This window comes from Saccopteryx leptura, chromosome 10, assembly GCF_036850995.1.
Source record: "Saccopteryx leptura isolate mSacLep1 chromosome 10, mSacLep1_pri_phased_curated, whole genome shotgun sequence".
Lineage (NCBI taxonomy): Eukaryota > Metazoa > Chordata > Mammalia > Chiroptera > Emballonuridae > Saccopteryx > Saccopteryx leptura.
Window position 1 is genome coordinate 65990529 of NC_089512.1, and position 25431 is coordinate 66015959.

At 41.3% G+C, this 25431-nt stretch overlaps 1 protein-coding gene across 19 annotated transcripts in view; it reads left to right on the forward strand.

Moving 5' to 3' along the window:
* The window catches only part of FOXP1 (forkhead box P1), a 650161-nt gene that overhangs the window by 606083 nt on the left and 18647 nt on the right, over positions 1-25431 (forward strand). For 17 of the 19 annotated variants that reach the window (XR_010747235.1, XM_066351748.1, XM_066351746.1 and 14 more), the window contains 4 exons: positions 12060-12143; positions 22051-22252; positions 22358-22437; positions 23035-23136. Coding sequence is in view for 18 of the 19 variants with exons in the window: in XM_066351748.1 (XP_066207845.1) it covers positions 12060-12143; positions 22051-22252; positions 22358-22437; positions 23035-23136 (468 nt within the window). In the remaining variant the exon portion in view is untranslated. The remainder of the gene's footprint in view (positions 1-12059; positions 12144-22050; positions 22253-22357; positions 22438-23034; positions 23137-25431) is intronic. The other 2 variants (XM_066351745.1, XM_066351751.1) reach the window with 1 other exon arrangement.

Sequence of the window (25431 nt, forward strand, 5' to 3'; positions counted from 1 at the left end):
CTGTATGTCTGTGTGCCTGCAGCCAACTCTCATTTCTTCCAGTGCCCTTGCCTTTTTTCTTGCTCCCTCTCCTCTTCCCTTCTCTCCCTCTCCCTTCTCCCTCTCCCTTCTCCCTTCTCCCTCTCACTCTTCTCCCTCTCCCTCTCCCTCTCCCTCTCCCTCTCCCTCTCCCTCTCCCTCTCCCTCTCCCTCTCCCTCTCCCTCTCCCTCTCCCTCTCCCTCTCCCTCTCCCTCCTCCTCTCTCCCCTCTCCCCTCTCCCCTCTCCCTCACCCCTTTTCTCTATCCCTCTCCCTCTCCCTCACCCTCTCCCTCTCCCTTCTCCCTCTCTCTCTCCCTCTTTCTCTCCCTCTCTCTCTCCCTCTCTCTCTCCCTCTCTCTCTCCCTCTCTCTCTCCCTCTCCCCTCTCCCCTCTCCCCTCTCCCCTCTCCCCTCTCCCCTCTCCCCTCTCCCCTCTCCCCTCTCCCCTCTCCCCTCTCCCCTCTCCCTTCTCCCCTCTCCCCTCTCCCCTCTCCTCCTCTCCCTCTCCCTTCCCCTTCTCTCTATCCCTCTCCCCTTCTCTCTATCCCTCTCCTCCCTCTCCCTCTCATTATCTGTTATTCATTTAAGTCCTCTACATTGCTAATATTGTTAACCTGGCGTGGGGGAGAGAGTGGATGTGAATGGAGAGAGAGCAGGCGGGCGTGAGCAAGACTGGGCGAGTGAGCACACATGCAGGCGTGTCTTCCAGAGTCAGTAGAAACTGCTTTTACCCTTCGTTTGCCTTTGTCCCCTTTCTCTCCACAACAGAGCAGTGGAGAGTTCATTGCACACTTTTGAAATACGTACACGGACACACACACAGAACACGTATACACATATATATAAAATATTGTACTTGGAAATCCATTAGGTCATATTGAATGTATTTTATGACTAGAGAAAATAAACTTCTGCCAGTTTTGCTATGCATCCCAGTGTGAGGAATGGGGGTGGAGGACGTTTTCCATGTCAGTTTCATTTCTTGATTTAACTTGTTTATGAACTACCGTTATTTTAACAATAATTTCACTCTGGATATAATTAATAGAAAATTAGTTTCTAAAATTAAAAATTGTTCAGAAATGGAGATTATTAAAATGTACAATTGCAAAAGCCTGACCCCTGCAAACCCCATTTCTGCAACCAAGTTCCAAAATGCGTTTGAGTGCTTGATGACTCACTGGCTGGCTTCTTCCTCTGGCTGGGTTAGTGCAGGCAAGAGGTTAGCCCGACTAGGGAAAATTAAAACAATGTTGTACATTATATTGTTACCAGCCATCGAAAAGGCTATTTTGTATGCAAGACAGCAGTGCTGAGATATATGGAGAGCCCTAGGCTAAGTACAGAAGATAATTACATTTGGAATTTTACTGAGTTGAGTCATTTACAGCTTCAAATAGTTGCAGAGAAAAATCAGCCAAACACACTTAAACTTTTTGTTTGACTTTTCAGAATAGAAAGGATTTTTTAAAAATAGTTATCATATTATATGGCAAATTACACTTTTTAAAGTAAGATTGTCTCAAAAATTATTATCTTGAGCTAGTTAATATTTTCTGTTTAGATGATAGTTATAAACTTACTAGAACAGTAGGATATTTATATGAGTAAAGGGCACACATCATAAAAAACCCCAAATTTTTATGTGTTTGGAAACATTTTTAAAGTTAGCATGTTTATTGGGAAGGAAAAAGGTAGTGTATTCATTTCACCCCCAAAGTTTCCTTATATTGACATGTAGTAAGCCCTCGTAAATTTGGATTCAGTCTGAATTTGCATGTATTGGTGGTGGTATTTATGAAGTGATAAAAGTTCCTGCATTTGTTTATTTAATTGGTGAAATTAAATTATTAATGATTAGCTAACATACGATCTAATAGAGTTATTGTTGTGCTTTGCACAAGTAGGTGCTCCAGACTGCAGACTTGAGTGTGGGCTCTGTTACTCAGGAACTGGTTACTGGCTGCGTTTATTATTCCTCACTCTCTACAAAGAGCAGGCAGGAGAAGAAAAAAGAGTATTAGTAAGTGAAGTGATTACCTTCTGGCAGTGTTAGTGTTTTTTGTCTATTTGTTTTTGTTTTCTTTTGTTTTGTTTTTTTGTGGATGTGGCCTGAATAGTGATATACTGCTGTGAGGATTCTTTATTTGCAGATTTAATTTATTTATAGATTTAGCTTCATCCTTCAGCTCTAAATCAAACTGAAGGTAGACTTTTCAGTTTGTGGTAAGAATCCTAGAAGATCATCTGTCCAAAAGGCACTGTGGGGTAGATAATTGTGATGTTCTAAATAACGTTTTTACTTGAGCATCTGCTTTGATTAAAGAAGGGGGACAGGCTAATTCTGAAAGGTTTGGTTTTTTCGAAGCTTGTAAGAATTGTTAGAGTGTTGAAATAGAGCTTGTCAAAAGCGGATTGACAATTGCAGACCATGGACCAAGTCCCATAGTCCCATGAACTTAGAAAGCTTTTTATATTTTGAATAGTTGGGGAAGGGGCTGATTAAAAGAAGGTTTCATTATATGAAATTCAAATTTCAGTGTTTGTTTATAAGGTTATATTGGAACATGGCCATGGCCCATTCATTTACAAATTATCTGTGGCCGCTCTTGGGCTACAACAGAAAGACTGAATAATTATGACAGTCCCTAGGCTCATCAGGCCTGAAAATATTTGCTCTCTGGCTGGCCCTTGCAGAAGAAGTTTGCCAAGCAATTCTTGACCAACGGGAGCAGAAAACAATTTCATCACATTATTAGCAACTTGTTTTCTTATTTTCTTAGCTACGTAGAGGTCTGCTCATCTCTTCTTACCTCTCCCTTCTTCGCCTTGGTGTACAATATTTGTCCAGTCACCACATTGGTCAGGTTTCTTTAACAGCAGTTGCACATGACGAAGTACCTGCTGGTATTTGGGGTCATGAAGAGTTGGCTGAGGGATATGTTCATTCACTCATCCATTCATTGACTCATGCATTAGCAGACATTGCCCAGAGCCTGTAGCAGCTGAAACCTCCAGGAGGCTCCAAGGAGTCCAGAGTGAGTTAAATACACAGGGCTGCCCCCTGTTTCTCTCCACTCTGGAGGAAAAATAAACTGAATAAATAATTTCCCATTGACACTGTCCATAAATTAGGCAGTGCTAGCTAACACTCAGGGTTCTTGAAAACACCAGACATGTGGTCGAAAGAGACTTTCAGTGCTAGGCAAGGCCCAAACCAAAACTGATTTTATCTATTGGTTATTATTCAATCAGATGAAATACACAATAGTTTTTTTTTCTTTTTCATTTATGTTAGTGAGAGAGAGAGAGACAGAGAGGACAGTAAGGACAGAAAGACGGGAAGGGAGAGAGATGAGAAACATCAATTCTTCATTGCAACACCTTAGTTGTTCACTGATTGCTTTCTCATATGTGCCTTGACCAGGGGGCTGCAGCAGAGCAAGTGACCCCTTGCTCAAGCCAGCGACCACTTTCTCAAACCAGCAACCCCAGTCTCAAGCAAGCGACCATGGGGTCATGTCTGTGATTCCACGCTCAAGCCAGCAACCCTGTGCTCAAGCTGGTGAGCCCACACTCAAGCCCAAATGAGCCTGTGCTCAAGCTGCCGACCTTCCAGGCTTTGAATCTTGGTCCTCTGCATTCTAGACTGATGCTCCATCCTCTGCGCCACTGCCTGGTCAGGTCACAATAGTTTTTAGTATTTAAAGAACCCTTGTCCTGTGGTAGAAAGATAAGTCCTTATCAGGGGTTAGACTGTGAGCCTAGTTTGGAGACCTGACATGTTTGGGAGAGTTTGGGTAAGGTACATATATTCACAACTAGTCTCCTTTCAGGCCTCCTATGTCTCTGAAGCGCAGCATTTCCTTGTTTCTGCTATCACACTGCCTTTTCATGTGCCCATGTCTAGAAATGTACTTTTTAATGAGCTTACAGCAGTTGTTCGCATAGAACCTAGTGCCGGGGAAACCAGGTCTGTGTAGAGGCATTCTGCGCTGAAATGGTTTTCCGGCCCCACTTCACTGGCATGGGGAGCCTCGTTCTCTAGCAGCAGAATGGGGTCACCTCATCCGGAAGGGATGCCCTGGACAGGACTGACCCAAGAGCTACCTCTGTCTCCCTTAAAGAAGGCATTGACCAGTCCAGGAAATCCTGGAACCTCTAAGTTTCCCAAAGTACATTATGAAATTACCATTTATTAAGTTGAATTTGAACAACTTTTGCACAAATGAGCACTAGAGGAAGGAGCAATCAAGGTTTGAACAATTCCGAAAGGATGAGCATCGTGTTAAGAGTGGAAGGAGCCATCTCTCCCTGCCACCAAACTCACAAGGCCCCTCTCTGGTGTTTACATCTGGAAGAGGTCACCATTCCCTGCCATAAAAACAAACCCAGTAAGCTCGGATTGGGTTATACGGTAGAGCTTAGCGGAGGTTATTTCTGTGTGCCCTACAGAGTCATTGTGAAAGGATTTCACGGGAGAAGTGGGGAGGGCAGTCAGCTGGCAGCAGATGTGACCAAAGCTAGAGATAGCTGCCTGCATGCTGTCCTGCATACATTTCCAGCCACTGGAATCTAAACCCTAGAAACCACAGCTCTGTTCCAAAACAGAGGCCCTCATATTGCTTACCTGTAGTCAAGCCTCCCTTGAGAATTGGATGCAATAGTTTTTTAATCACCATGGTTAGCCGTAAGAGAAAGGGGCTAGAGATGCTTCCACTTGGGCCGCTGAGCGGCACTGCCCCTGAATCAGATTCTAATGATGAGAGTTCAGTCCACCAGGCAGAAATCAAGATGATGGGTAAGGGCCTGACTTAGAGCTAATTAGTGTGGTGTTTGAGATGCATCTGTATTGTTACTACTTTTGTTGGAAGATATCAAAATATAGTATGTGTGTTTTCATAGCTGTGAATGCCTTATGTAGAGCTTATTATCAGAAAGTTTGGTTAATTCAGTTCTCATGTTACATATACCCTGTGACTTTTCTCACTGAGCAGGAAGACGGGTCAGAAAGATACCTTAGTGGGTATTCAGATCCTTTTTGAATATTTCTTACTGTATTTCATTATTAAGGAGACAGTTGTAATTTTTTTTTTGATGTTTCTTCAATGGACAGAGCATTAACCCTAGCTATTACCTGGAAGCCCAACATTATAAACCCAAGATGTTATATGAGGTACTTACATTGCACACTTAGGCACGTAGCATGAAGACAGATGGACACCGTAGAAACCATTTGGGTCAAGGATATGGCTTTTTGAGGTCAGCGAATGTATTTTAAAAGATCTTTTGTTAGATGTTCTGTTTTGAAAGAGTCTCCTGGATGATATGCTATGTCATAATAAGTTAAAACTGGAGAGGAAAAAAAATACCATGATCAACAGGTCTGGTGTAGCTGTCGTTAAATGTACAGCTCCCTCCCACCAAGAGATAGGGGCGAAACTAGAAGCAAGTGGAGAATCAGGGTTACCCAGCACAACTGATGGTCAGAGGAAGCACTGGAACTTCCTGTGAGAGTGGAGCACCTGCTGTCTACTAGACCTGGGCCCAGGGGTTTAAATTTATATTTGTCTCATTACCTAGGTTCACTCTGATGGGACATGCTTATTAGGACTTCTCTCAACCATCAAACTGGATGAGATATCATAAAAGATATCTCAGTGGCCAGAACATAATTCCATTTTGGAAAAAAAGGGAAAATTATTCAGTTTAACAGACAACAAGGTAAAAGTCTTTTGATGGACTGTTGGGAAGCTGAGAGGTTCGTGATGTAGATCAGTTCTCTGGCCACAAATACTGGATTGGTTTTAATCTGTTCTAGGACCACATGACCTCGCTCATTTGTCACAATTCTCTTTTATGTATGAAGATGCTTTCGAATGAAAGGAAAAAGAAGCATTAGAGATTGGACATTTTCGTCATGTCCATAGCTCAGCATGTGTCAGACAACAGGGCTCAGGACAGGCATCCTGCAGCCCCACAACCTGTTGACCCTTAACGCGAATATTGAAAGCACCTAAGGGAAGGGGCCAACCACGGGGTTGTGGATGTAGGGTATGTGCTTTTATTATTTGATAATTTGATTCCATCTAGTCACTATTTCTTAAGCACCTGTTATATTCAAAGCACTGAACAGACAAGTGAGGTGGCCTCTTCCTTTCTGGAATGTGCAGCCTAGAGGGAGGGTCGGACTAGCACTTCTCTAAATGCATACCAGGCAGAGTTTGTGGGGGAATTATGGTGACAGAGGAAAGGGCAGTTGGCAAGGACATTCCAGGACAGGGAAGCCACTTAAGATTTAGCCTGATTGTAGGATGACCAGACATTGCAGTTTGCTTGCCTGAGACTGAGGAATTCCTGAGACTTTGGTTTTTCAGTTTTAAAACTGGGAAAGTCCTGGGCAAACTGGAATGAGTTGGTCTCTCTAATGATCCATTTGAATCCATTGGCTGTGGAAGAGATTTATGAAATGCTTCCTGTTCTGCTTGTCATTATGTCTGAGTGGAACTTGAAACCACTGGAGGGGAATCTTTATTGAGCTCCTACTGTATGCTGAGCGCTGTTCTGTACGCTTCGTATCCTCAGTGTCCTTGCATTCTGCCCTGTTTCCTTGCTCCTAAGTCATTTTTAAGGGAAAAAGATAACAAATGGAAATCAGTATGTGTTTCACACTTAATGAGCATATTTAATGTAGTATTTCTTATTCTTTGAAAAGCTACAATTGAATGGATGGTGATCTTAACAATAATTGGCCTCTTAGAGTCTAGAGGAGTTATTTTCAGTCTACCCCCCCCCCCCTTTACAGATGAGGAAACTGAGGTTTAAAAGGTCTCGTTTACTTGTTCAAAGCCAGTGGTAAATAATGGACAGCACCCCGGGTTCCAGCGCAGTTGCTGTCACCGACATCCTTCTGTGCCAGTGCTGGTTTTGCTCAGGGTGGTGCTGACCTGGAGGGTTCCCAGTTGCTGTCACCGACATCCTTCTGTGCCAGTGCTGGTTTTGCTCAGGGTGGTGCTGACCTGGGGGGTTCCCAGTTGCTGTCACCGACATCCTTCTGTGCCAGTGCTGGTTTTTGCTCAGGGTGGTGCTGACCTGGAGGGTTCTGTGCATATACCCAAGAGTTGCACATCACTGGTTTTAAAACTGGACTGTTGGGGCTGTTCTCTTTTCTGCCTCCTGGAGCAGTCCATGCAGCAGGGCAAGGCGGGAGCTCAGTGGTCCTGGCTCGCTCCACCAGGAATTATAAGCTCTAAGAAGAAAATGTCAACAGGGAGAGGAATGCACAGGATTCAGTAGCAGAGGGAGACATTAGCATAACGTAAATCAATTACTGAAGGGACTTCACATGTGCTTATTCTACCATTAGCAATGCTATTTGTTATCACACCAGCTTTCTACTTTTGGCAAATATATTATCTTAATGTGACCCCCTTTGCACCTTCCTAACCCCATTCAGGGCAGTACTGAGGACAGTGGCAGTGGCCTGACAGCCTCATGCCTCTGACAAAGCTCAGAGAATGCTGGGGAATGAGGGCGTAATCGCATCATAGCGCTGTGTTGCTCCTGCTTTGTGACTAGAGCCAAGAAAAAGAAGAGAGAGACTCTGGGTTTCTCACTTCCACGTCCCTCTTTGAAAACTGAGACACTTCGTTTTCATAATTTAAAATCCCGCCTAACTCTGGGAACATTAGAATTCCTAGACTATGACTGAGTATTAGTGTGCGTCTGCTTTAAATGTCAGGAGAGTCTTTAATAACAACACGCAAGGAATGTAGGGATGGTGACAGAGTGCAATCAAAGGGGGGAAATTCTTCAGTTGGGGTGAAGTGAGCCCCAGATTGCCTTCACCTCAGAACTGTGGTAAAGAAACCGTGTACAGGTTTTCACTGGTGCTAGGTTTGGAAGGTATGCGCATGACCATAGTTAATGAAGTGGGTTGAATGATCACTGTTTAATAAATACTCAGTTTGGTAGAAGAATTTCACTTCTACCCCTTCCAGCCAGTGCTTTTTTTCTTTTTTTCCTCTTGTTTTCTTCTTCGGAGCACATGTTACTGTGCCCCAGTCAGTTCTGTTTATATCATCTCTGTATACAGAACTACTGAGAAAACCTAGACAGCCGTGTCTGAGGCATACTCAGCCTGTGGAAGAGAGGATTATTAAACCTGGACCACTGTGGTCTTCATTCAGACTCCCTACTCCCACTTGCCTCATTGGAGTGTTGGGCTTAGCAAGTTTACGTACATCCTCTGGCAGTTAAGGGTCATTGTTGCACAGAGATCATCCAGACTGGCCGGCGCATAAGTGGGTGCCTGCCGCCAAGGGCAGGCACACTCACCCCTCCTCCGAGGGTCCCACCAGCGGCTGAGTGTGGGGCCTTCCCAGTGAGTGTCCCAGTGTGTTCTCTGATCACACCAGTGTGGGGAAGTCAGACCGAGCCTCCTCTAACTGGGATTCTATTTTATTTTGCCCATTCTCAGCTCCATGACCTCGGGTAAATCCACCCAGTGGTTCTCCATTTCCCTGACTATAAAATATGGGAAAATGACTAGAGGACTTGAAATAGCCACCACCGTCTTGGCTTTTGTGAAACTGAATGAGTGACTTGACTTCTTTTTCTCATCTGTCCTCAATAATTCTATATTTTTACACACCCAGAGTCCTTCATTTATTTTAGGAAAAAAAATTTCTCACAAGTTAGAACCTCCAAATTGGGCTTAAAATGATTAGTCCTTCTGACAGCATATAAAATGATTATGTTAAATGAACCCGAAACCGTGTTCCCTTTTCTCTGCTCAAAGAACGGGTTTAATCTCCTTAGTTTTTATCTTTGAAGATGTTCAGTGGAGCTCCTAGCCTTAGGCACTTATCAGTAGGTTCAGGGTAACACACATGTTCTGGTCTCTCACAGCCTGGACTGTCTAAAGCCTAATTTGAGGCCATGGTTAACAGCAGAGGGAGTGACCTATATCAGCCAAGAAGGAGAGTGCATTTGCTAGGATGAGGGAAAGCTACAATAAGTACCGGGTATATAAACCATAAGAAATGCGCTTCATCTTCCCCTGACTTTGTTCTATTCTTTAAAGCACCATAATGCCCTCCCCAGTGAGCCCAGGTGCAAACCCCATCAAACCCCTGTTGTGTTGATCCCGATTCCAAACACATATTTAGCCAGAAGTCTATGTAGACCTCACAGATTTAACTTTCCTTAAAGAAAAAAAAATTTTTTTTGAGTATATGAAGCAGTAGGCTGTATGAGCTGAACTTAGTGCAAGAATTTTCCTCCTCCTCAAAACAGCCCTTCAGGTTCAGAAATATTGTTCCAGATTTACCAGGAGAACTAAACACTTAAAAAGGTTACTTGCTGTGCCCAGAATCAGGAGCCCTTTCCCGTTTCCAGTCTGCTGTCATGCTCTGGAATTGGTGTACAGACTCACTGATTTAAACCAGTACTCCCTAAGCGGGGTCATCATTGCTTTGTCAACACCCCCACCCCTACCCACCGGAAAACTTCTAGAAAGTCATTCTCTTCGAATATCGAAATAATTTTTTTTTACCAAAATTTCCAACCAGATTTTTAGTTGAACTTTGTACTGAATTTCTCATCTTCTTTTTCTTTGCTTTTCATGAGATTCAGTTTATGAGAGAATGCTGGGATGGGCTTGCTAATATTAAGTGTTTGTAGTCTCATTATAATGAAAGGATGCCATGAAAATAGATGGGATGGTGAGCTCAGAGAATGATGCTATAAAAAGGAATAAAGAGTGTGCAAGTTTTTTAAAGAACCAGTGAGAATTATAAATGCAAGACTGTAGAGAGAGGATGTGGTTTCAATAGGTGTGAATGTTTACCCATTTTGCTAAAAAAAAGCAAATTCTGCCAGGTTTTTTTGTTGTAACTGTTAAATACTTTGTGTTAAAGGTAGAATTGATGATACAAATTCAAAGCTCATGTAGGATACGTTAAATGCAAGTTTGCACTAATTAAACAACACAAAAACTTGAATTTTGCCTTTTTCTGTTACCTTGTCCATCGTATGTAAGTGAAGTTGAGGTTGAGGCAAAACCAGGAACTTGGATAATTCTCAAAATGGGCATTGAAGTCTTAAGTAATATTCTTGTGGAAAAATACCATGTGCCCTCTGGCAGTGGCCTCCAGGGCTCTGTGTACAGGGCGGCATGTGCTTGCCGTGCTGGCCGTGACAGCTCAGCCTGCGCACATGTCAACAGACGGGATCGAGAGCTGATGGTTTTTCTGACGCTGAGAATTTTGATTTCTTTTTTTTACCTTGGTCTTTGTGATTACTATGTCAAAAGTGTTTACCCCCAAATTGTCACAATTAAAATTCATCAGACTCTTCAGTAGTTATCACCTCTCACCCTTTAATTTGTGATGTTCACTATAGCAGGCTGCTTGTGCTTTCCTTCTGCCCCAGTATCATTTTAAAACAAAACATTTTTTAAAATTAAGAATGTTTTACTTTTAACATCTAAAAATGTAGAGCACTCACATAAAAAAAACACACAACACTAAGAACTGTAAAAAACTGTCACTGCTAACATTTTAATTGTTCTAACGGAGCCACTTTGGAAAACTGGATTCCTTGAGCGTTATGTTTGTGTGTCAGGGCCTCTTGCGTTTGGCCGCCCAATAACTCGCTGAAGAGCAGAGGGTGATGAACACAGAGTGGTTCCTAATATGGTATCATTTTCATTTCCTGTTTGTTGAAAGATAAATGCTAACACTTAGGGCTTTTTTCTGTCCCTGTAATTTATTCCTCCCTGAACCACAAGGGAATAAAAAGAAAGAAAATCAAATGTGATAGGGCTCAGGCCTGAGTCATCCCACCCGGACGCTGGAGTGGCTTCCCCAGCTGGGTCCCCAGCCCCTGCCGCTGCCTCCCCAGTTCCTGAAATGCTTTCTCCCTTAGAAATGCCCTACTCATAATGCCTTACTTGACTGTGATTTTGGAATAATTTTAGACTTACAAAAACAATTGATATTTTGAAAGATTTAAGGTTAATTATGTGATAGAGAAGAAATGAGTCCCTCCTCAGTTCTGTGTGTCTCTCTTGCTTCTTCTTTCTCTTTCTCCCTTCTCCCTCTCTTCCCCTTCCCCTCACTTTCCCCCCTCTCTCTTTCTCTATCTCCCTCTATCTCATTGAATCTCTTACACAGTTTCTCAAAATTCCTCAGCTATTCTCTTAACTCTACCATTATTTGAGAGGAATATACTTTCCACTTTTTTCACAGAGCTAATTATTATGTACCCTATGCTCATCTGTCTTGAACTATTGAAAATACTGTGCTAAAACAGACTAAGGTAAGCATTGAGCAAGTAAAGTAACATCCAATAAATAATAATTGAGTCCCTGACATGTGCATCAGTTAGAACCTCCTGTGCCTTCCAAAGATCGTGTTCTGTAGAATGAGGATGGGAAACTAGCACATGGTGTAGGTACTTACAAACTGAATAAATGAGGAAGCATAATTCTGCGTTCATTGGAAAATGAGAATCTAACCCTGTAGCCCTGCATCTGCCCTGCTGATAGTCCTGCTTGTCAGCACTGTCTTACTCTGTGTCTACCTGCTAGGAAAGATGAAGGTAATTCTGCATAAATGAACCCATCTGTCCAGCAGTTTTTCCCACAACACAGCAGATGACTTGACGACTTTTGGCTACCTAGGTCATTTTCTTTTGGCTTCCTCATGAATAAGGTTGGTTAATAGGCATGATTCACGTTTTTGCCTTTTAGCTGTCTGTGTTACATGGGACTTCTTGGTGCCAGCAGGTCTAGAACTTCCCAGTTAAAGGTTAATGTATCTTGTGTTGAGAAATCTCACACCGACACCTTCAGTTACTTGGAGTTTTGGCAGTAGTCGTACAGATCTCAGAATGATTAAGCAATGAAAAACATTTTGTCATGTGTGATGGTACCGTAGTTTAATTTGGAAAATATCATTTTAGATGTGCTGGTATGTAATAGTAACAGCATATTCACATCTGTATTCAAAGTAACAAAGCGTTTTCTCCCAACTAGCTTGCGAAAGACAAAGAACGCCTGCAAGCCATGATGACCCATCTGCACGTGAAGTCCACGGAGCCGAAAACTGCCCCTCAGCCCGTGAGTACTGAGCAGCACCAGAGGGAAGAGGCAGCAGTGTTTCCCGTGAGCCTCTGTGGGAACATGGCCACTCTGGTAACTTTGAGGAGGAGAAGCTTTGAGTTGAGTTGGCCGTGGTAACGTTTTTATAAAGAGGACACTGTGCTAGGCATTTGGGGAAATAAAGATTTATGCGGGCACAGTCCTGGTTCACGAGGCCCAAACAGCCAGCTCTTCTTTGGGACAGGTGAGGACATTGCACTGAGGTACTAAAATATATTATGAGAATTCACTGGGAGAGAAAAGAAAGAAGCTTTCTGAATGGTAGCGATGCAGAGAGAAGACAGCCCAGCCATGAAGGAAGATGAAGGCCTAGTAGCCTAGGGGAGCTGAGAGACAGTGAGTAGAGAAACGGAGGGAGGGGCAGTCCAGTCTGAGTGTGACGGAGAAAAGAGACAACCGTCAGAGCAGTTAGCCGCTAAAATTGTAGAGCGCATCTAAAGAGTTTGAAGGGAACCACGACTCCTTCGCAGTTAAGGAAGCCAAACGTGGTACACTGAAATTATATTGAATTGTAGGAATCCCTCTTTTCTTGCCTTGTTCCCTTTTTCTTGACCTCAAGGAGTGCCATTCAGGCCAGTTTTAAGATCAAAGAGGAAGGATGGTATTCCCAACTCCTGTCTTGGGTTGATCTCTTAAATAGTTGTATTTTTTCATATACTTATATTTTTTAAAGTCTCTTAGTACTTTCAACCAATTATTTAAAAAAAGAGAGTTGCTTTGCTTCTTGATTTTTAAGATTTGTAAAATTTAAAGGTACACTGCCTTTATTTGATTTTGCATGGAGTTGCTGTGTGGAAATTAATTGAGCGTTGACAATCCATAGTTAGTACCAGCAATTTTAATCAACATGCAATGATGCAGCATAATGGCAGAGTATGGGTTGATCTGTTTAGACTAATTTTTTTCTATAAATAAAGCAAACATACACCCATAGATGTATGATTTATGGTGATAGAAATAAAACGGAGTCAGACTATTAACCAGCAAATATGGTAGCCTGCCAGGATGCAGTTGGCAGACAAAATTAATGTCTGAAGCAGAGCACATTACCTAGATATAGGACATAAAATCATTAAACACTTTGCACATTTATTTTTACTCGGAAACAGCTTTAGTTTCCATGTATTGTGCAGTGAGTGGCTGTAGGACTGAGTATGCAGGCTACTGAAAAGGGGGGGGGAGAAACAGGCCACTCAGTATGTGTGGAATCAGTAGTCACCTGTGCTGTTCTTGCTGTTTCTCTCAATCCCTCCTTTAACAAGGATCCTGGAAGTCATATAAACTCTCAGCTAAGCAAAATAGTGTGACCGCAAAGTGACTGAGTTCTCCAGGGGGCATAGCCCGTCCTGTAGGAAACTGATCACCTTTAAACTCTGAAAGTGTTCATAGGCTTTTGTTTGGAGGGAAATGGTTCCTCCCAGGATGAAGGGTGTGAGTCTTTAAACCTAGCAACAAGGGAGAGAATGAGATAGTCTTCTACTTTCTTCATGGACTAAAGACAATGATAGAATAATGTTTGGACTCTAGGAATGGCCTCAGTTTGGATCATAAGACTTCTTGGGGGGAAGTGAGAGGATAAAACTAGAGAAGAAATTGTCGAACCCCAGAGGCACTCAGCGGGGTGTTGGCAGGGAGCACCATCTAAGTCCGCCTGCAGAGGCCCAAAGGGACCCTTGGGAGTCTCTGCGAGGAGCAATGGTAAGTATCAAGTAAACAGGGAAAAGCAGTCCCGGGGGAAATGCACAAGGAAGGAAGGTTTGTCTTGATTGGCATTAAAAAAATGTTTTACATTCTAGAAAATTATAACTTTGAAGGGGACCTCCTACTAAATTTATTTTTAACTGCTCTATTGAAAATTCTCTACCACTAGTCAACATTATCTCTTAGTAGCTCAGCACAGTATTTCTTTATTAAAAGAAAAAGGCACGAATATTTTTGACTGAAAAATTAATAGCTTTTGAATTCATACGCAGCAGGTTTTCTTTTGCAAAGAAGTCCAATATCGCCGCACAGCACTTCTATAACCATTTATTTAGAGTCCAAGTCAAACCTTTGACAGCTAGAGCAGCGCTACAAGCCAGTATAAAGGACTCCAAGATGTAAACCAACAATAGGCCGTCTGTGTGAGGTTTGCCATTGTCAAATACATAGATTGTTTGGATTAGTTTATGTAAATGAACTGTTGTATTACCCTTTGAAAAATAAAAAGATCACATTTGTGTATGAAAAGTGTTTCTCTTCACAGGCAGCATTATAAATTCCTGATCCTTTAACTTATATATAAGAAGTAAAAATTGGTGCCTGACAAGCAGATATTGTGTAACTGTTGCTGCAGTGAAGCTGCCTTCTTTACATTTATTGGAAAATAGAAAATTTTATTATAGATACCATCTTATAAATCATAAATTATTAAAATATGTATAGGTGAGGCATTGGAAAATTAATTATAAAAGATAGACGCATAGTGTTTTACATAAATTTACTTCCTTGCCCCCAAAAATGGTTTAAAAAAGGCACACACGCATAGCAAGCCCTTGATTCTTTCAGCTTTGGTGATAGAGAGCTATCTGGTGACTGAGTCTAATGTGCAAGGTACTCCCTTTTGCCTGTAATTAATTTATTTCACCTTAAGTAATAGAATGCACAGTGTATATTCAAATGCATATTCTTGTAGAATCTTTGATTTGAAATAAGCAGTCACCTGCATTCAATTCTAACCATAGATGGGGACTTTTATGTTACAGCCTTGCCAGTAGGTGTATGACTTTTATTCTATTTCTGTTTGAAAGGAACTTCATGTTTATTTTATTCTTAGTTACTAAGTGATAAAATGCTTTGCTATATATGTTGCTTTTCACTAAATGCCATTTGGGTGGTGTCATTTGTTGTACCCAATCGTCCAGCCAGTCCCCATTTCATTCATCACAAATACTGTGATGAATGAGACCTTCTTGGATAGTTCTTATATCAACTCATAGAGGGTGTTTTTCTGGGTGCTGTTGTGGAACTCATCTGCACATTTGGCTAGTTAGAGGATATGCTCATCTCGAGACAAACCCCAAGTTTTTAGAAGTGGATCTGAGCTCACCCACACGGGGATGCAAATTGGTGCACTGGAATATGAGTTCACAGTCTACTTAGTCCTCGGGCCCCTTCAATAGCATCTCTTCCTGCTTGCTATAAAATCTTCCAAGCCAAAAAAATTATACCCACGATTCAAACTACAGGTTGCGTTTAAAATCAAGCTATTTCATCAACAAATACACAATTACTGAGCACACTGCATAGAAACTGTAGGGAAGTAAGCTGCAGGCATTTCTGCTGTTGAGGTGTTTGGAGTTTGGGGGACAGCTAACAAATAAATAATGCTCGCTCTCTCTTAGTCATGCTCTCACTGGGTGAGTTGTGCTGTATGTGAGTAGAAGACGGAGCTATTTTGGTTGGTGGGGTCCAGGACGACTTCCGGATGGAGTAACAGATGAGATGAAACCTAGGTGAATAGAAGAAATGGAAGGAAGTCGGCCTCATGAACGTTTCATTGGGCTAAGAGTAGGCGCCTTGTCTATGTGTCTGCGGAAAGTGTGGGATGAGCAGTGTGGAGGAAGTTAAGAAACAGCCGACATCAGCCACAACAAGCGTTTCCTGCTTTTCATGGTGTCCAAGGTGGGCCCTGATGGAAAGAGTGTGCGCTTCCCAGACCAACTGTATGTCCTAGCGGTCAAGCACGTATGTGGGAAAAGCCTCTCTTGACTGGTGTTTAGAAATCCAAATTGTTGTGTTTTGAGTTTTAAAAGATTCTTCTTTTCTGTGTTTAGAGACGCAAACATGAGAAATTAGACAGTAGTAAACTATCGTGAGGAGTATGATTGATATTCTTTTGTTCCAAACTCAATAACACTGTCAAAGTAAACACCAAACATGACATCTTTATGCATGCTCCACGGAGAACAAGCCACGCCGTTTCCTGGGAGGGGAGGGGAGGAGCAGCTTGGAGAGCAGGATGGGAACGAGAAGAAGGGTGTCTGTGTTACTTACAACTTTATTAAGTTGTTAAGGGTATTTTTAAAAAGACTCCACTATCATTATGTCAGGAAAATACTGTAAATCATACTCTCTAATCCTGAGTGCATGAGGAGTGCCCTTGGCTCTAGGATATTCCTGCACACCAGAGAACACCCTGCTCTCAGAGAAACCTTCACATTTGTTGTGCAGGTAATTACAGTGCAGGTCGTGGATCCCTCCTTGTGAGATGTTATAAAACACTTAGAGGAACTTGGATATTTGAAGTGAAAATGCAGTATTGGATTTTCCTTTTTATGCATTCTCTTCTCCTCTAATCATAGCAATTAGAACTGTTTCTGAAATAGCGGGCGTCTATTTTAACTCTGAAAGAAACAGCCAAACCCTTCGGGCTGCTGCAGCCCGGCTGTAGCTGAGACAGTATCAGGCAGCCAGAGATATTCATACAATGTTTCTCATGAAGTCCCCTCCTCCACTCCATGCGGGTGTTTCCATTTTGAGTGTCACTGTTAGTGACACCAGCCCCGGCTCTAGCACCATAACAGGGCCAGGCTGAGCTGTCAAAGGAAGGCACAGGCTGGTAACAAAAGCCCCCTGCTGCCACTGTGTCCTAGCCTCCCACGGTCTGGGAATGTCTCCTCAGCCTCAGAAAGGCCTTCTCTGAACAAAAGTGATTCATGTTGAGAAATTTCGCGCTGTTAAAGCAGGACCTGACCCCGCTCAGGCCAGTAAAACCAACAGCAGAAAAACGGGTTCTGTGAGCCTAAGAGCCCTGCTAAGCGGCTGGGTAGGTCCCTTGGCATCTTGGTTTCAGACCTGTCCTTTGTTCTCAGAATCTGTGCTTGTGTGAGACAAGAACATAAACAAAAATAAAAATGAGTTCTGATGGGAATACTTGACGACAAGTCCGTTTCTGTCCGGGTTTGCATCAGAAGTTTGTTTGTTTGTTAAAAATGGTGATGACTCATGATCTTTAAAAGAGAGAGGAGGTTACTGTTTAAAAAGTAAAGATTGGTTTTCTGCAGAAGGACTAAGAATATTAGAAAGCTGAGTGAGTTAGCCTGGTGAGACTTCCAGGACAGTCCTCTCCTAGCAGTGTTCATGAGCACAGATAAATTTAAAAAATAAAACTCCACAGCAATTTTAAGTGACATAAGAATTTAAGTTTTGGCCAGAGCTTCAAAGAGATTATCTTTGCTGAATTCATCACATGATGGGAGCCTGCCATGTAGAAATATCAGAGTTACTAACGTTCTAAAGATAGCAACATCTTTCTAAATAGAAAATGAACACAATAAGAAAAATAGGAAAAGAAACCCTCCCAGTCCAATCCCTTCCTGCTCTGTGCCCCAGAAAAAAGCCACCTTTGAAACCTTCACTGCATCCAGAAACCGAAGTGCAAGGCCTTCACTTCAAATGGACGAATAGAGTAAGACTTAATAGTTTACAGTTACGATGAATATTTCACGATTATAGCAAAAGCCACACTGTTCCCAATTTGCTCTTCTGTTCTGAGTCTGTAATTGTTTTTAGACAGACTGACTCTAATTAAAAGAGCAGGTATGAACAGAGAGCCTGTGTGGAGCCTTTCCCCTTCCCTTGTCTGATCTGTCCCCTTGTGACCTCCTTTCCCAACATGGCTTCCCCTCAAGACAAGCATGTGATCATCAACAAAAGTTTAAAAGTTAAGAAACTTCTATTGCAGTTGACAAGGTTGACATTTCATTAACTTGTTGGTTCAGCTCTCACAGTCTCGTGAGGCAGAGCATCCTCTGTAGTTGACAGCCCCTGTTCTCTCTTCTCTCACAGGCCACAGTCATGTTGGATTTGGAATCTGGGCTCCTTTGGCAAATTAGCAATTAGAACAATTTTGTGGGAATATGTATATGTGTCACTAGTTTTCCTGCAAATTAATAGCGAGGGCAGAGGTCAGGCAGAAATTTTCCACTTGGCTGCAGCCCCTCTGTTGAGACTTGGCACTTGGTGTTAGAGCGGCCACAGCTGCTCTCAGCCACCCTCTTCCTTTTAGTGACTCTCTTCATTAGCTTACCTCCTAGCCATCATTACAAATATTACTACCTCCCCTCCACGAAATAAAGGTACTGTTTCTACAAAATATTCCGGTGACATCCTGCACCACTGCACATTGAGGGTGGGGCCTCTCCAATGCAGCATTTAATCATTAGATCACCTCCACCCGCATTTCCTAATTAGAGTTCTTACAATACATTTTTATCTGGTAATTAGCTGAGATTGGCTGCTTCCTCTGTGGCTTATTAGAGACAGCCCAGCAGTGGGTGTGGATCACGGTGTCATTTGTCAAGCCTGGGAAGTCCCCTGTCTCTGCTCTCTCCTCTGGCTGTTTATTTCTGCTTGCTACCGACGTTCAAAAGCCTCCAGAAAATTCTGCTGTTTTTTTTTTCTCCATGGATTGTGCTAACCTGGCAGGATTTTATTTTTTGCTGTTTTTATTTTCTCAGTAGAAATGTTCCAAGTGTTGAGACCTTAACAGAAGAAACAGAAGTCAGATTCTTTTTCCATGTTACGGCATTATCCAGTGTGACCTGTTGTTAACTCTTGTATGTGAGCGAGCACCAAACATGGTTCACATCCTCAGTGGCTGCGCGAGTCTTGTTTTTTTGGCAATTAGACTGGAAAGAACACCAGGGACTTGGTGGGCTTTTCCACGGAACTCGAAAGGAGCATGTATATCTTTCAAGGACATTGTGTTTATATTAAAATTTCATTTACATTTTTAAGAAAGTCCTAGTGTTTAGGGTAATGTTTGTAAAATGGAAGGAGAAGCCAGAGCAGAGTTAGTCCTCAGAACTATTTAATGTTGGTTGTAGATATTTTCTTTGAGCAGTGCCTTCATTTGATGGGAAGCTCTTTGAGGGCAACAGTTACATGTTTTGTTACTGTAGTTTTTGTCAGTTCGATACCAAGTGCCTGGTATTTGCTCAGTAATATTTACTGAATGTCATTTAGAAGCCAGGATAAAAGCTATTTACCTACTCCTTTCTAAAAATGAACCTATAGAAGAATGAAACTGGATAGTGTTTCCTTTTCCCATTAACTGAGCATAGAAAGAAGATATAGAAAAGGCCCAGAATCACAAGTTATGTTTGACTTTGGGTCCAGGTTGTGAATATGGGCGAGTTATTTAACATCTCCTGAGCCACAGTTTATCTGCAAAATAAGCAATAATAACAGTAATAAGCAAATGATAACATCTTAAATCTTACTGATGGTATGAGAATTAAGTGAAAAACCACACAGTAGCTGGTAGTTTACAATGTGGCGTGTGTGTGTGTGTGTGTGTGACAGAGATAGAGAGAGAGTCAGATAGGGACAGACAGACAGGAAGGGAGAGAGATGAGAAGCATCAATTCTTTTATTTATTTATTTTTTTGTATTTTTCTAAAATGAGAAGTGGGGGAGGCAGACAGACTCCCGCATGCGCCTGTCCGGGATCCAACTGGCATACCCACCAGGGGGTGATGCTCTGCCCATCTGGGGCATTGCTCTGCTGCAACTGGAGCCATTCTAGCGCCTGAGGCAGAGGCCATGGAGCCGTCCTCAGTGCCTAGGCCAACTTTGCTCCAATTAGAACATTGGCTACAGAAGGGGAAGAGAGAGATAGAGAAAAAAGGAGAAGGGGAATGGTGGAGAAACAGATGGGCACTTCTCCTGTGTACCCTGGCCGGGAATCGAACCCAGGACCTCCACATGCCAGGCCAACACTCTACCACTGAGCTAACCAGCCAGGGTCGAGAAGCATCAATTCTTTGTTGTGGCACCTTAGTTGTTCATTGATTGCTTTCTCGTATGTGACCCCTTGCTCAAGCCAGTGACCTTGCTCAAGCCAGCAACCTTGGGTTCATGCTGGTGAGACTGTGCTCAAGCCGGCAACCTCAGGGTATCAAATCTGTGTCCTCTGTGTCCCAGTCTGATGCTCTATGCACTGTGTCACAACCTGGTCAGGCTACAATGTGGCTTTTACACATGGTGTCCATGACTTTGCAGGAGTGTTCAGATATTCTTAGGTGTGGTGGCCTCCGAATTTGAACAGCTGCGTATTTATGAGCTTTAGCTCTCATACTCTACCTTCCACTAACTTCCTTGACTCTTTGATTGGACTGATGCTTATACATAGTTTCTGCACTTGATCAGTGATAAAGGTCCAAGGCCAAGAAGTCAGCCCCAGCCTTCCCACCAGCTCCTTTGTAGCCTTCCGCCTTGCTCCATCCACAGAGGCTGCTTTGAACTGCAAACAGCGGACACTCAGTTTGCAAAAGTGTGTCATGAAGCCTTGTCTCCAGCGCGAATAGAAAGCACCTCCCATACCTGCCCAGCATGCCTGGCGTTTGTCAGGCAGTGCTGCCGCCATCACTGGTGGTTCTCAGGCGTAGGGGTTGTTGTGGTGGGGGTGTTTGTTCTGTTAACTGAGTCAGCATTTCAGGGGAAGGGGGGTTTAATAAAAAGTAAAACTAAAACCTTGGAACCCAACATTTAGTTTCCAATACAGTGTTTACATTTTCCCATTAATATTTCCCTGATTTTTTATCTTTTTTTTAAAATTTATTGCTTTTTTATGGAATTCTCCTAAACATATTAGAGAAGCTTCTCACGGCCTTTTTCATTACTGGAGTATGAGTAAAGTTGAGTTGTCTAAATACATTGTAACACTCTCTTATTAAGTTCCTTGATTATGATCTCAGAGGAATCTCATTCTGAATACCTTCCACAAATAATGCTTTGGACTAAGACTATTGTGATGGTGAAGCAGATTTATTTGTGAAGTGATTTGAAATACAGTTTGAGAAAATGTTACCAAGTAAGCCTACTCTGCTGAAGTTGCTTGGATTTGGGCCAACTGTATATATCTGAGTTAGCAATTCTGTGTAAACTGTAATAAATATTTTGAAAATGATCAAGTTCTTTAGCACAGCCAGACTTAATATTTCTGTAACAACAAATTTTAGGAAAGTAGGATGGGGGGATACTCCTGTTTTCCAGTATTAATAAGCCAAGTGCTTCAGTTTGAAAGTGAAACTGGTAAGAAAGAGTCAAACAATACTGATTTTCCTCTATATTACTTCAGATAAAGAGTATGCATTTTCCTACTTGATATAATAGATTGTTCCAGTATTTATTAGTGAACGTTTGGAACCTGAAGGGGAAGATAATTCAGCAAAAATTTTACAGTTCTATATCTCTCATACTATATAGACTTATGAAATTAATGGGTTCTAATCCCATGTTTGGTTGAGTCACGAATTAGTCTCGGCTGGCTGGTGGAGGGAGATGCCGGCTGGCTGGTGGAGGGAGATGCCGGCTGGCTGGTGGAGGGAGATGCCGGCTGGCTGGTGGAGGGAGATGCCGGCTCACTGGGTCCGGGCGGCTGGTTTCCATTCACGCGTGGGCCAGACATACTTGTGTGGGTTAGCACTTCCCATCCAAGACGTTTTACTGTGAATTGCAATATAGTAGCCACCAATTACACGTAGCTATTTAAATTCAAATTCATTAAAATTAAGTAAAAGTTTTTCTATTAAACATTAAGTAAGAACAGTTCCTCACTTGTAATAGCACACTGTACAAAGTTCTTTTGGAGAGCTCACGCGTATGTCGACATATCCCAGCCAATCTCTAAGTGAGTTAGTTGTATTTACATGGGAACTCACCTCATATTTCAATTGATTAGAAACATCTCTGTAGAGAAATAAAGCCAGCCAAGTATTTCCTGTATTATTTCTGCCACATTTTAGATGCTTTCCTGGTTGCTCTGTTTTTCTTTTTTCTTTTTTTTAAGGTCTTCTAAGAATTGTTCTTTTCCTCACAGCTCAATCTGGTATCAAGTGTCACACTCTCTAAGTCTGCACCAGAGGCTTCTCCACAGAGCTTACCTCATACTCCAACTACCCCAACTGCCCCCATTACTCCTGTTACCCAAGGACCCTCCGTCATCACCACCACCAGCATGCACACGGTGGGACCTATCCGCAGGCGGTACTCAGACAAATACAATGTACCCATTTCTTCAGGTAGGTACTCTATTTTTACCTCGTGGAGAATTACAGTATACAATTTTTGTAGACCAGTCTCTTTTTTTAAAAGTGGTGATTAACATGACAATAATTCTTATTTAGCAGACATTGCGCAGAACCAAGAATTTTATAAGAATGCAGAAGTTAGACCACCATTTACATATGCATCTTTAATTAGGCAGGTAAGTAAATAACACAGTATATGAAATTATATTTAAAAAAGTGTACGGATACACTGATATATTGATGAAATAGATTTAAAACTGTTTAGTATGCAGGCATGCTAAAACCTTGTCTATAAGGTTTTTTTAAAACTGCAATATATAACATAATTGCTTTTGATTAAGTATTACAATACGATGTGATTATTAGGAAATTCATTTCACACAACAGTGAAAATGAGCCTGTTTAAAGATGGCAAGTCAATTATCACAAGCTACAGTAATCTCTGATCCCTAGAATTAATCTGAGCTCTAAATAATTACTGAGCTTTAATCAGCTAGTGAAATGTTTTGCATTTCACTTTGATTCTGCTTTATGAGTGACTAATAAATTAATATTTCTGTACGGAAACAGAAATAAAAACTCAAAACAATTAGATAATTTCATTTTGGATTTTGCTATTGAACTGTTAAATACAACCATTAATCTTAGATCATTTTGTGAAACCTTTCTTAGGATTTAGTTTTGAATCATTATTATATTTTCAAGAAACAGTATAATGACAATACTACCAATTTGGTCATAAATTTTCTCTTTCTGTTATTTTGGCTTCACAGGCCATTCTTGAATCTCCAGAAAAACAGCTAACACTAAATGAAATCTATAACTGGTTCACACGAATGTTTGCTTACTTTCGACGCAATGCAGCCACCTGGAAGGTAAGCTGTCTCACGGGCCTGTGTCGTCTTGGATCTTGCCATTTATGGAAGAGAATTTGTTGTTGGAAAAAATGCAGTTATTTTAAGTTATATTTTTATTGATTTAACCCACCCAAAGAGTCTAACTTATAGGAATATTTGATTGAGAAAATAGTTGTGTTGTGGATATAATGCTGGGATGGAAGACTCCCATTAGAGTGGCATCACATGTAGATGGACCAACCAATAAAATTGTCTCCCTCTGGTTGGAATATGTAGGCCAAAGGAGCAGATGACACTGTTGCCTTCATTTTGAGGTTGTCCTATTACTCACACAGACCTCGTGCTTTTAGGTCTTTAGCGACCACCAATATTTGCAGTACTACATAGATAACTTTTTTGTGCTGTTAGGAACTTGGAGAGAGATCAGACGAACTTGGACATGACTCTCATTGGTTGGGTAAAGTCTCCTTTACCCAATAAGGGGGAGAAGCTTTGCAATTCAAGTACAGTACTAATTGGCATTATTACAGAACACAATATATTGTTAATTTTTTTGGTTTTTTAAATCAAGAAACTGTCCGTTAGAGCTTTGTAGATACTCTGGGGAAGAAAAGTAGCTTCTGAATTATGTAACTTCACTTTAACTCCATTTGCTTCAAAATAGGTCAAATTCCATAGGTCCATGTTGGATACTCTCAACAAAGCATGTGGTCACTGACATACCCCATTTTCAGTTCAAAATTGGTTTATAGATTGCATTAGTATTTATTCCATTGTGTTAGATGAAGCCCTTAGAAAGTTTTGGATTTTTCCATTTTCAATTTCTTAGTTTCTAAAAATTATTGCTATAGAAGAGGGAAGGTACAATATGATATTTGTGGGGGGTTTTCTGCATTTTTACTAATAAGGATTTATTGTAGGGTACAAAAAATTGCTTTGCTTGAAATAAATGTCTTTCTTGCTACATACTTAATTTTATGTTGGAGGAAACAGAAGCAAAAAGAGAAATCATATTTTCTCTGTTATAAAAGAAAATGAGTATAATCATAGAATTAATTCATCAAATTTACAGAGCTATGGATATCTATTGTGGTCCAAATTTTCTTTATTATTTCCATTAAGACTTAGTTGAGAACCTTTGTTCGGAGAGACCCTTTCTTCAGAACCCCCTTCTCCATCTGCGTTGGGAGGTGGAATGCAGAGGCTGTTCAGCTCCTAATGCAGTTCTAAATTAGGAAGTCTAGCATGAAGCCAACATTTTTTTTAAATTACCTTTTATAAATAGCAAATAATCACGTTTAAAAATGTCAGTTGTGAATATGATATTTAAGCTCAGGTCTTTAGATTTAACTTTTCATTTGTACAGACGGCAGGAAAAAGTGTCATTAATATAAGTAATCCTAGATGAAGCACTAAATGACTCATTAATACATGTAATATTCTCTACATGTCCTTATTTGTATTGTAGACTTAGACAAAAGATGAAGTGCCCAGTTAAAGAGATGACTGCTTACTCACCTTTTGGGAAACTGAATTTTTGGTTGCTTTTGCTTAGATCTGCAACATCTTTGAAAGCAGAACTTAAGTCTTTGACACCTTCCTGACATGGCTATGTAGTGCAGATAAATCTAAAGCTATCCTTTCTTCAACATGGCTTCTTTAGATCTTTTCAGTTTGGTACACTTTGCTACTTTATTTTAAAACAGTAGATTGTGATTAGGATCAGGAGAAATGTTGATTTGTTTCCCGATTATGTCTCTTGTATGTATGTATGGTCTACCTGGGTTTTTTGTTGTTGTTGTTGTTTTTATTTTTAAGGAAATGTGGGTTTATTTAATTTGACCACCTCGGTGCTGTTCTGAGAGATAACAGTGGGCACTTAGCATCATTGTAATGTACCTGTATACAATATAAAAAAATAGGTTTATTTAGAGACCACACTACAATTTATATCCAAAGCAGTTTATCTTATCGAGTACAATTCGAACATGCCAAATGTTTTGCAGAGATTTTTGTTCTGTTTTGTTTTCACGGAAAGCTAGCAAACCTGTTCATGAACCAGTTAAAGTGTTCTTCCACAGTCACCTCGGGGTCTTGAACCTACCCCAGTTATACTGAACTTACTCAAAAGCTCCTTGAGAATTTGTCCAGTGGATTCTCCCTGTGAGCAAGTTTTTCAGGCCACATAGTAAAACCTGTTTTATTATCTTCTAAATATTCCAGATCAGAAAAGAAAAAATTCCATCATTATCTAGTTTGACTCCTCAAAGTCACCAGTGGTGATTATGATTAAAACATCTCTCAAAGTATTAA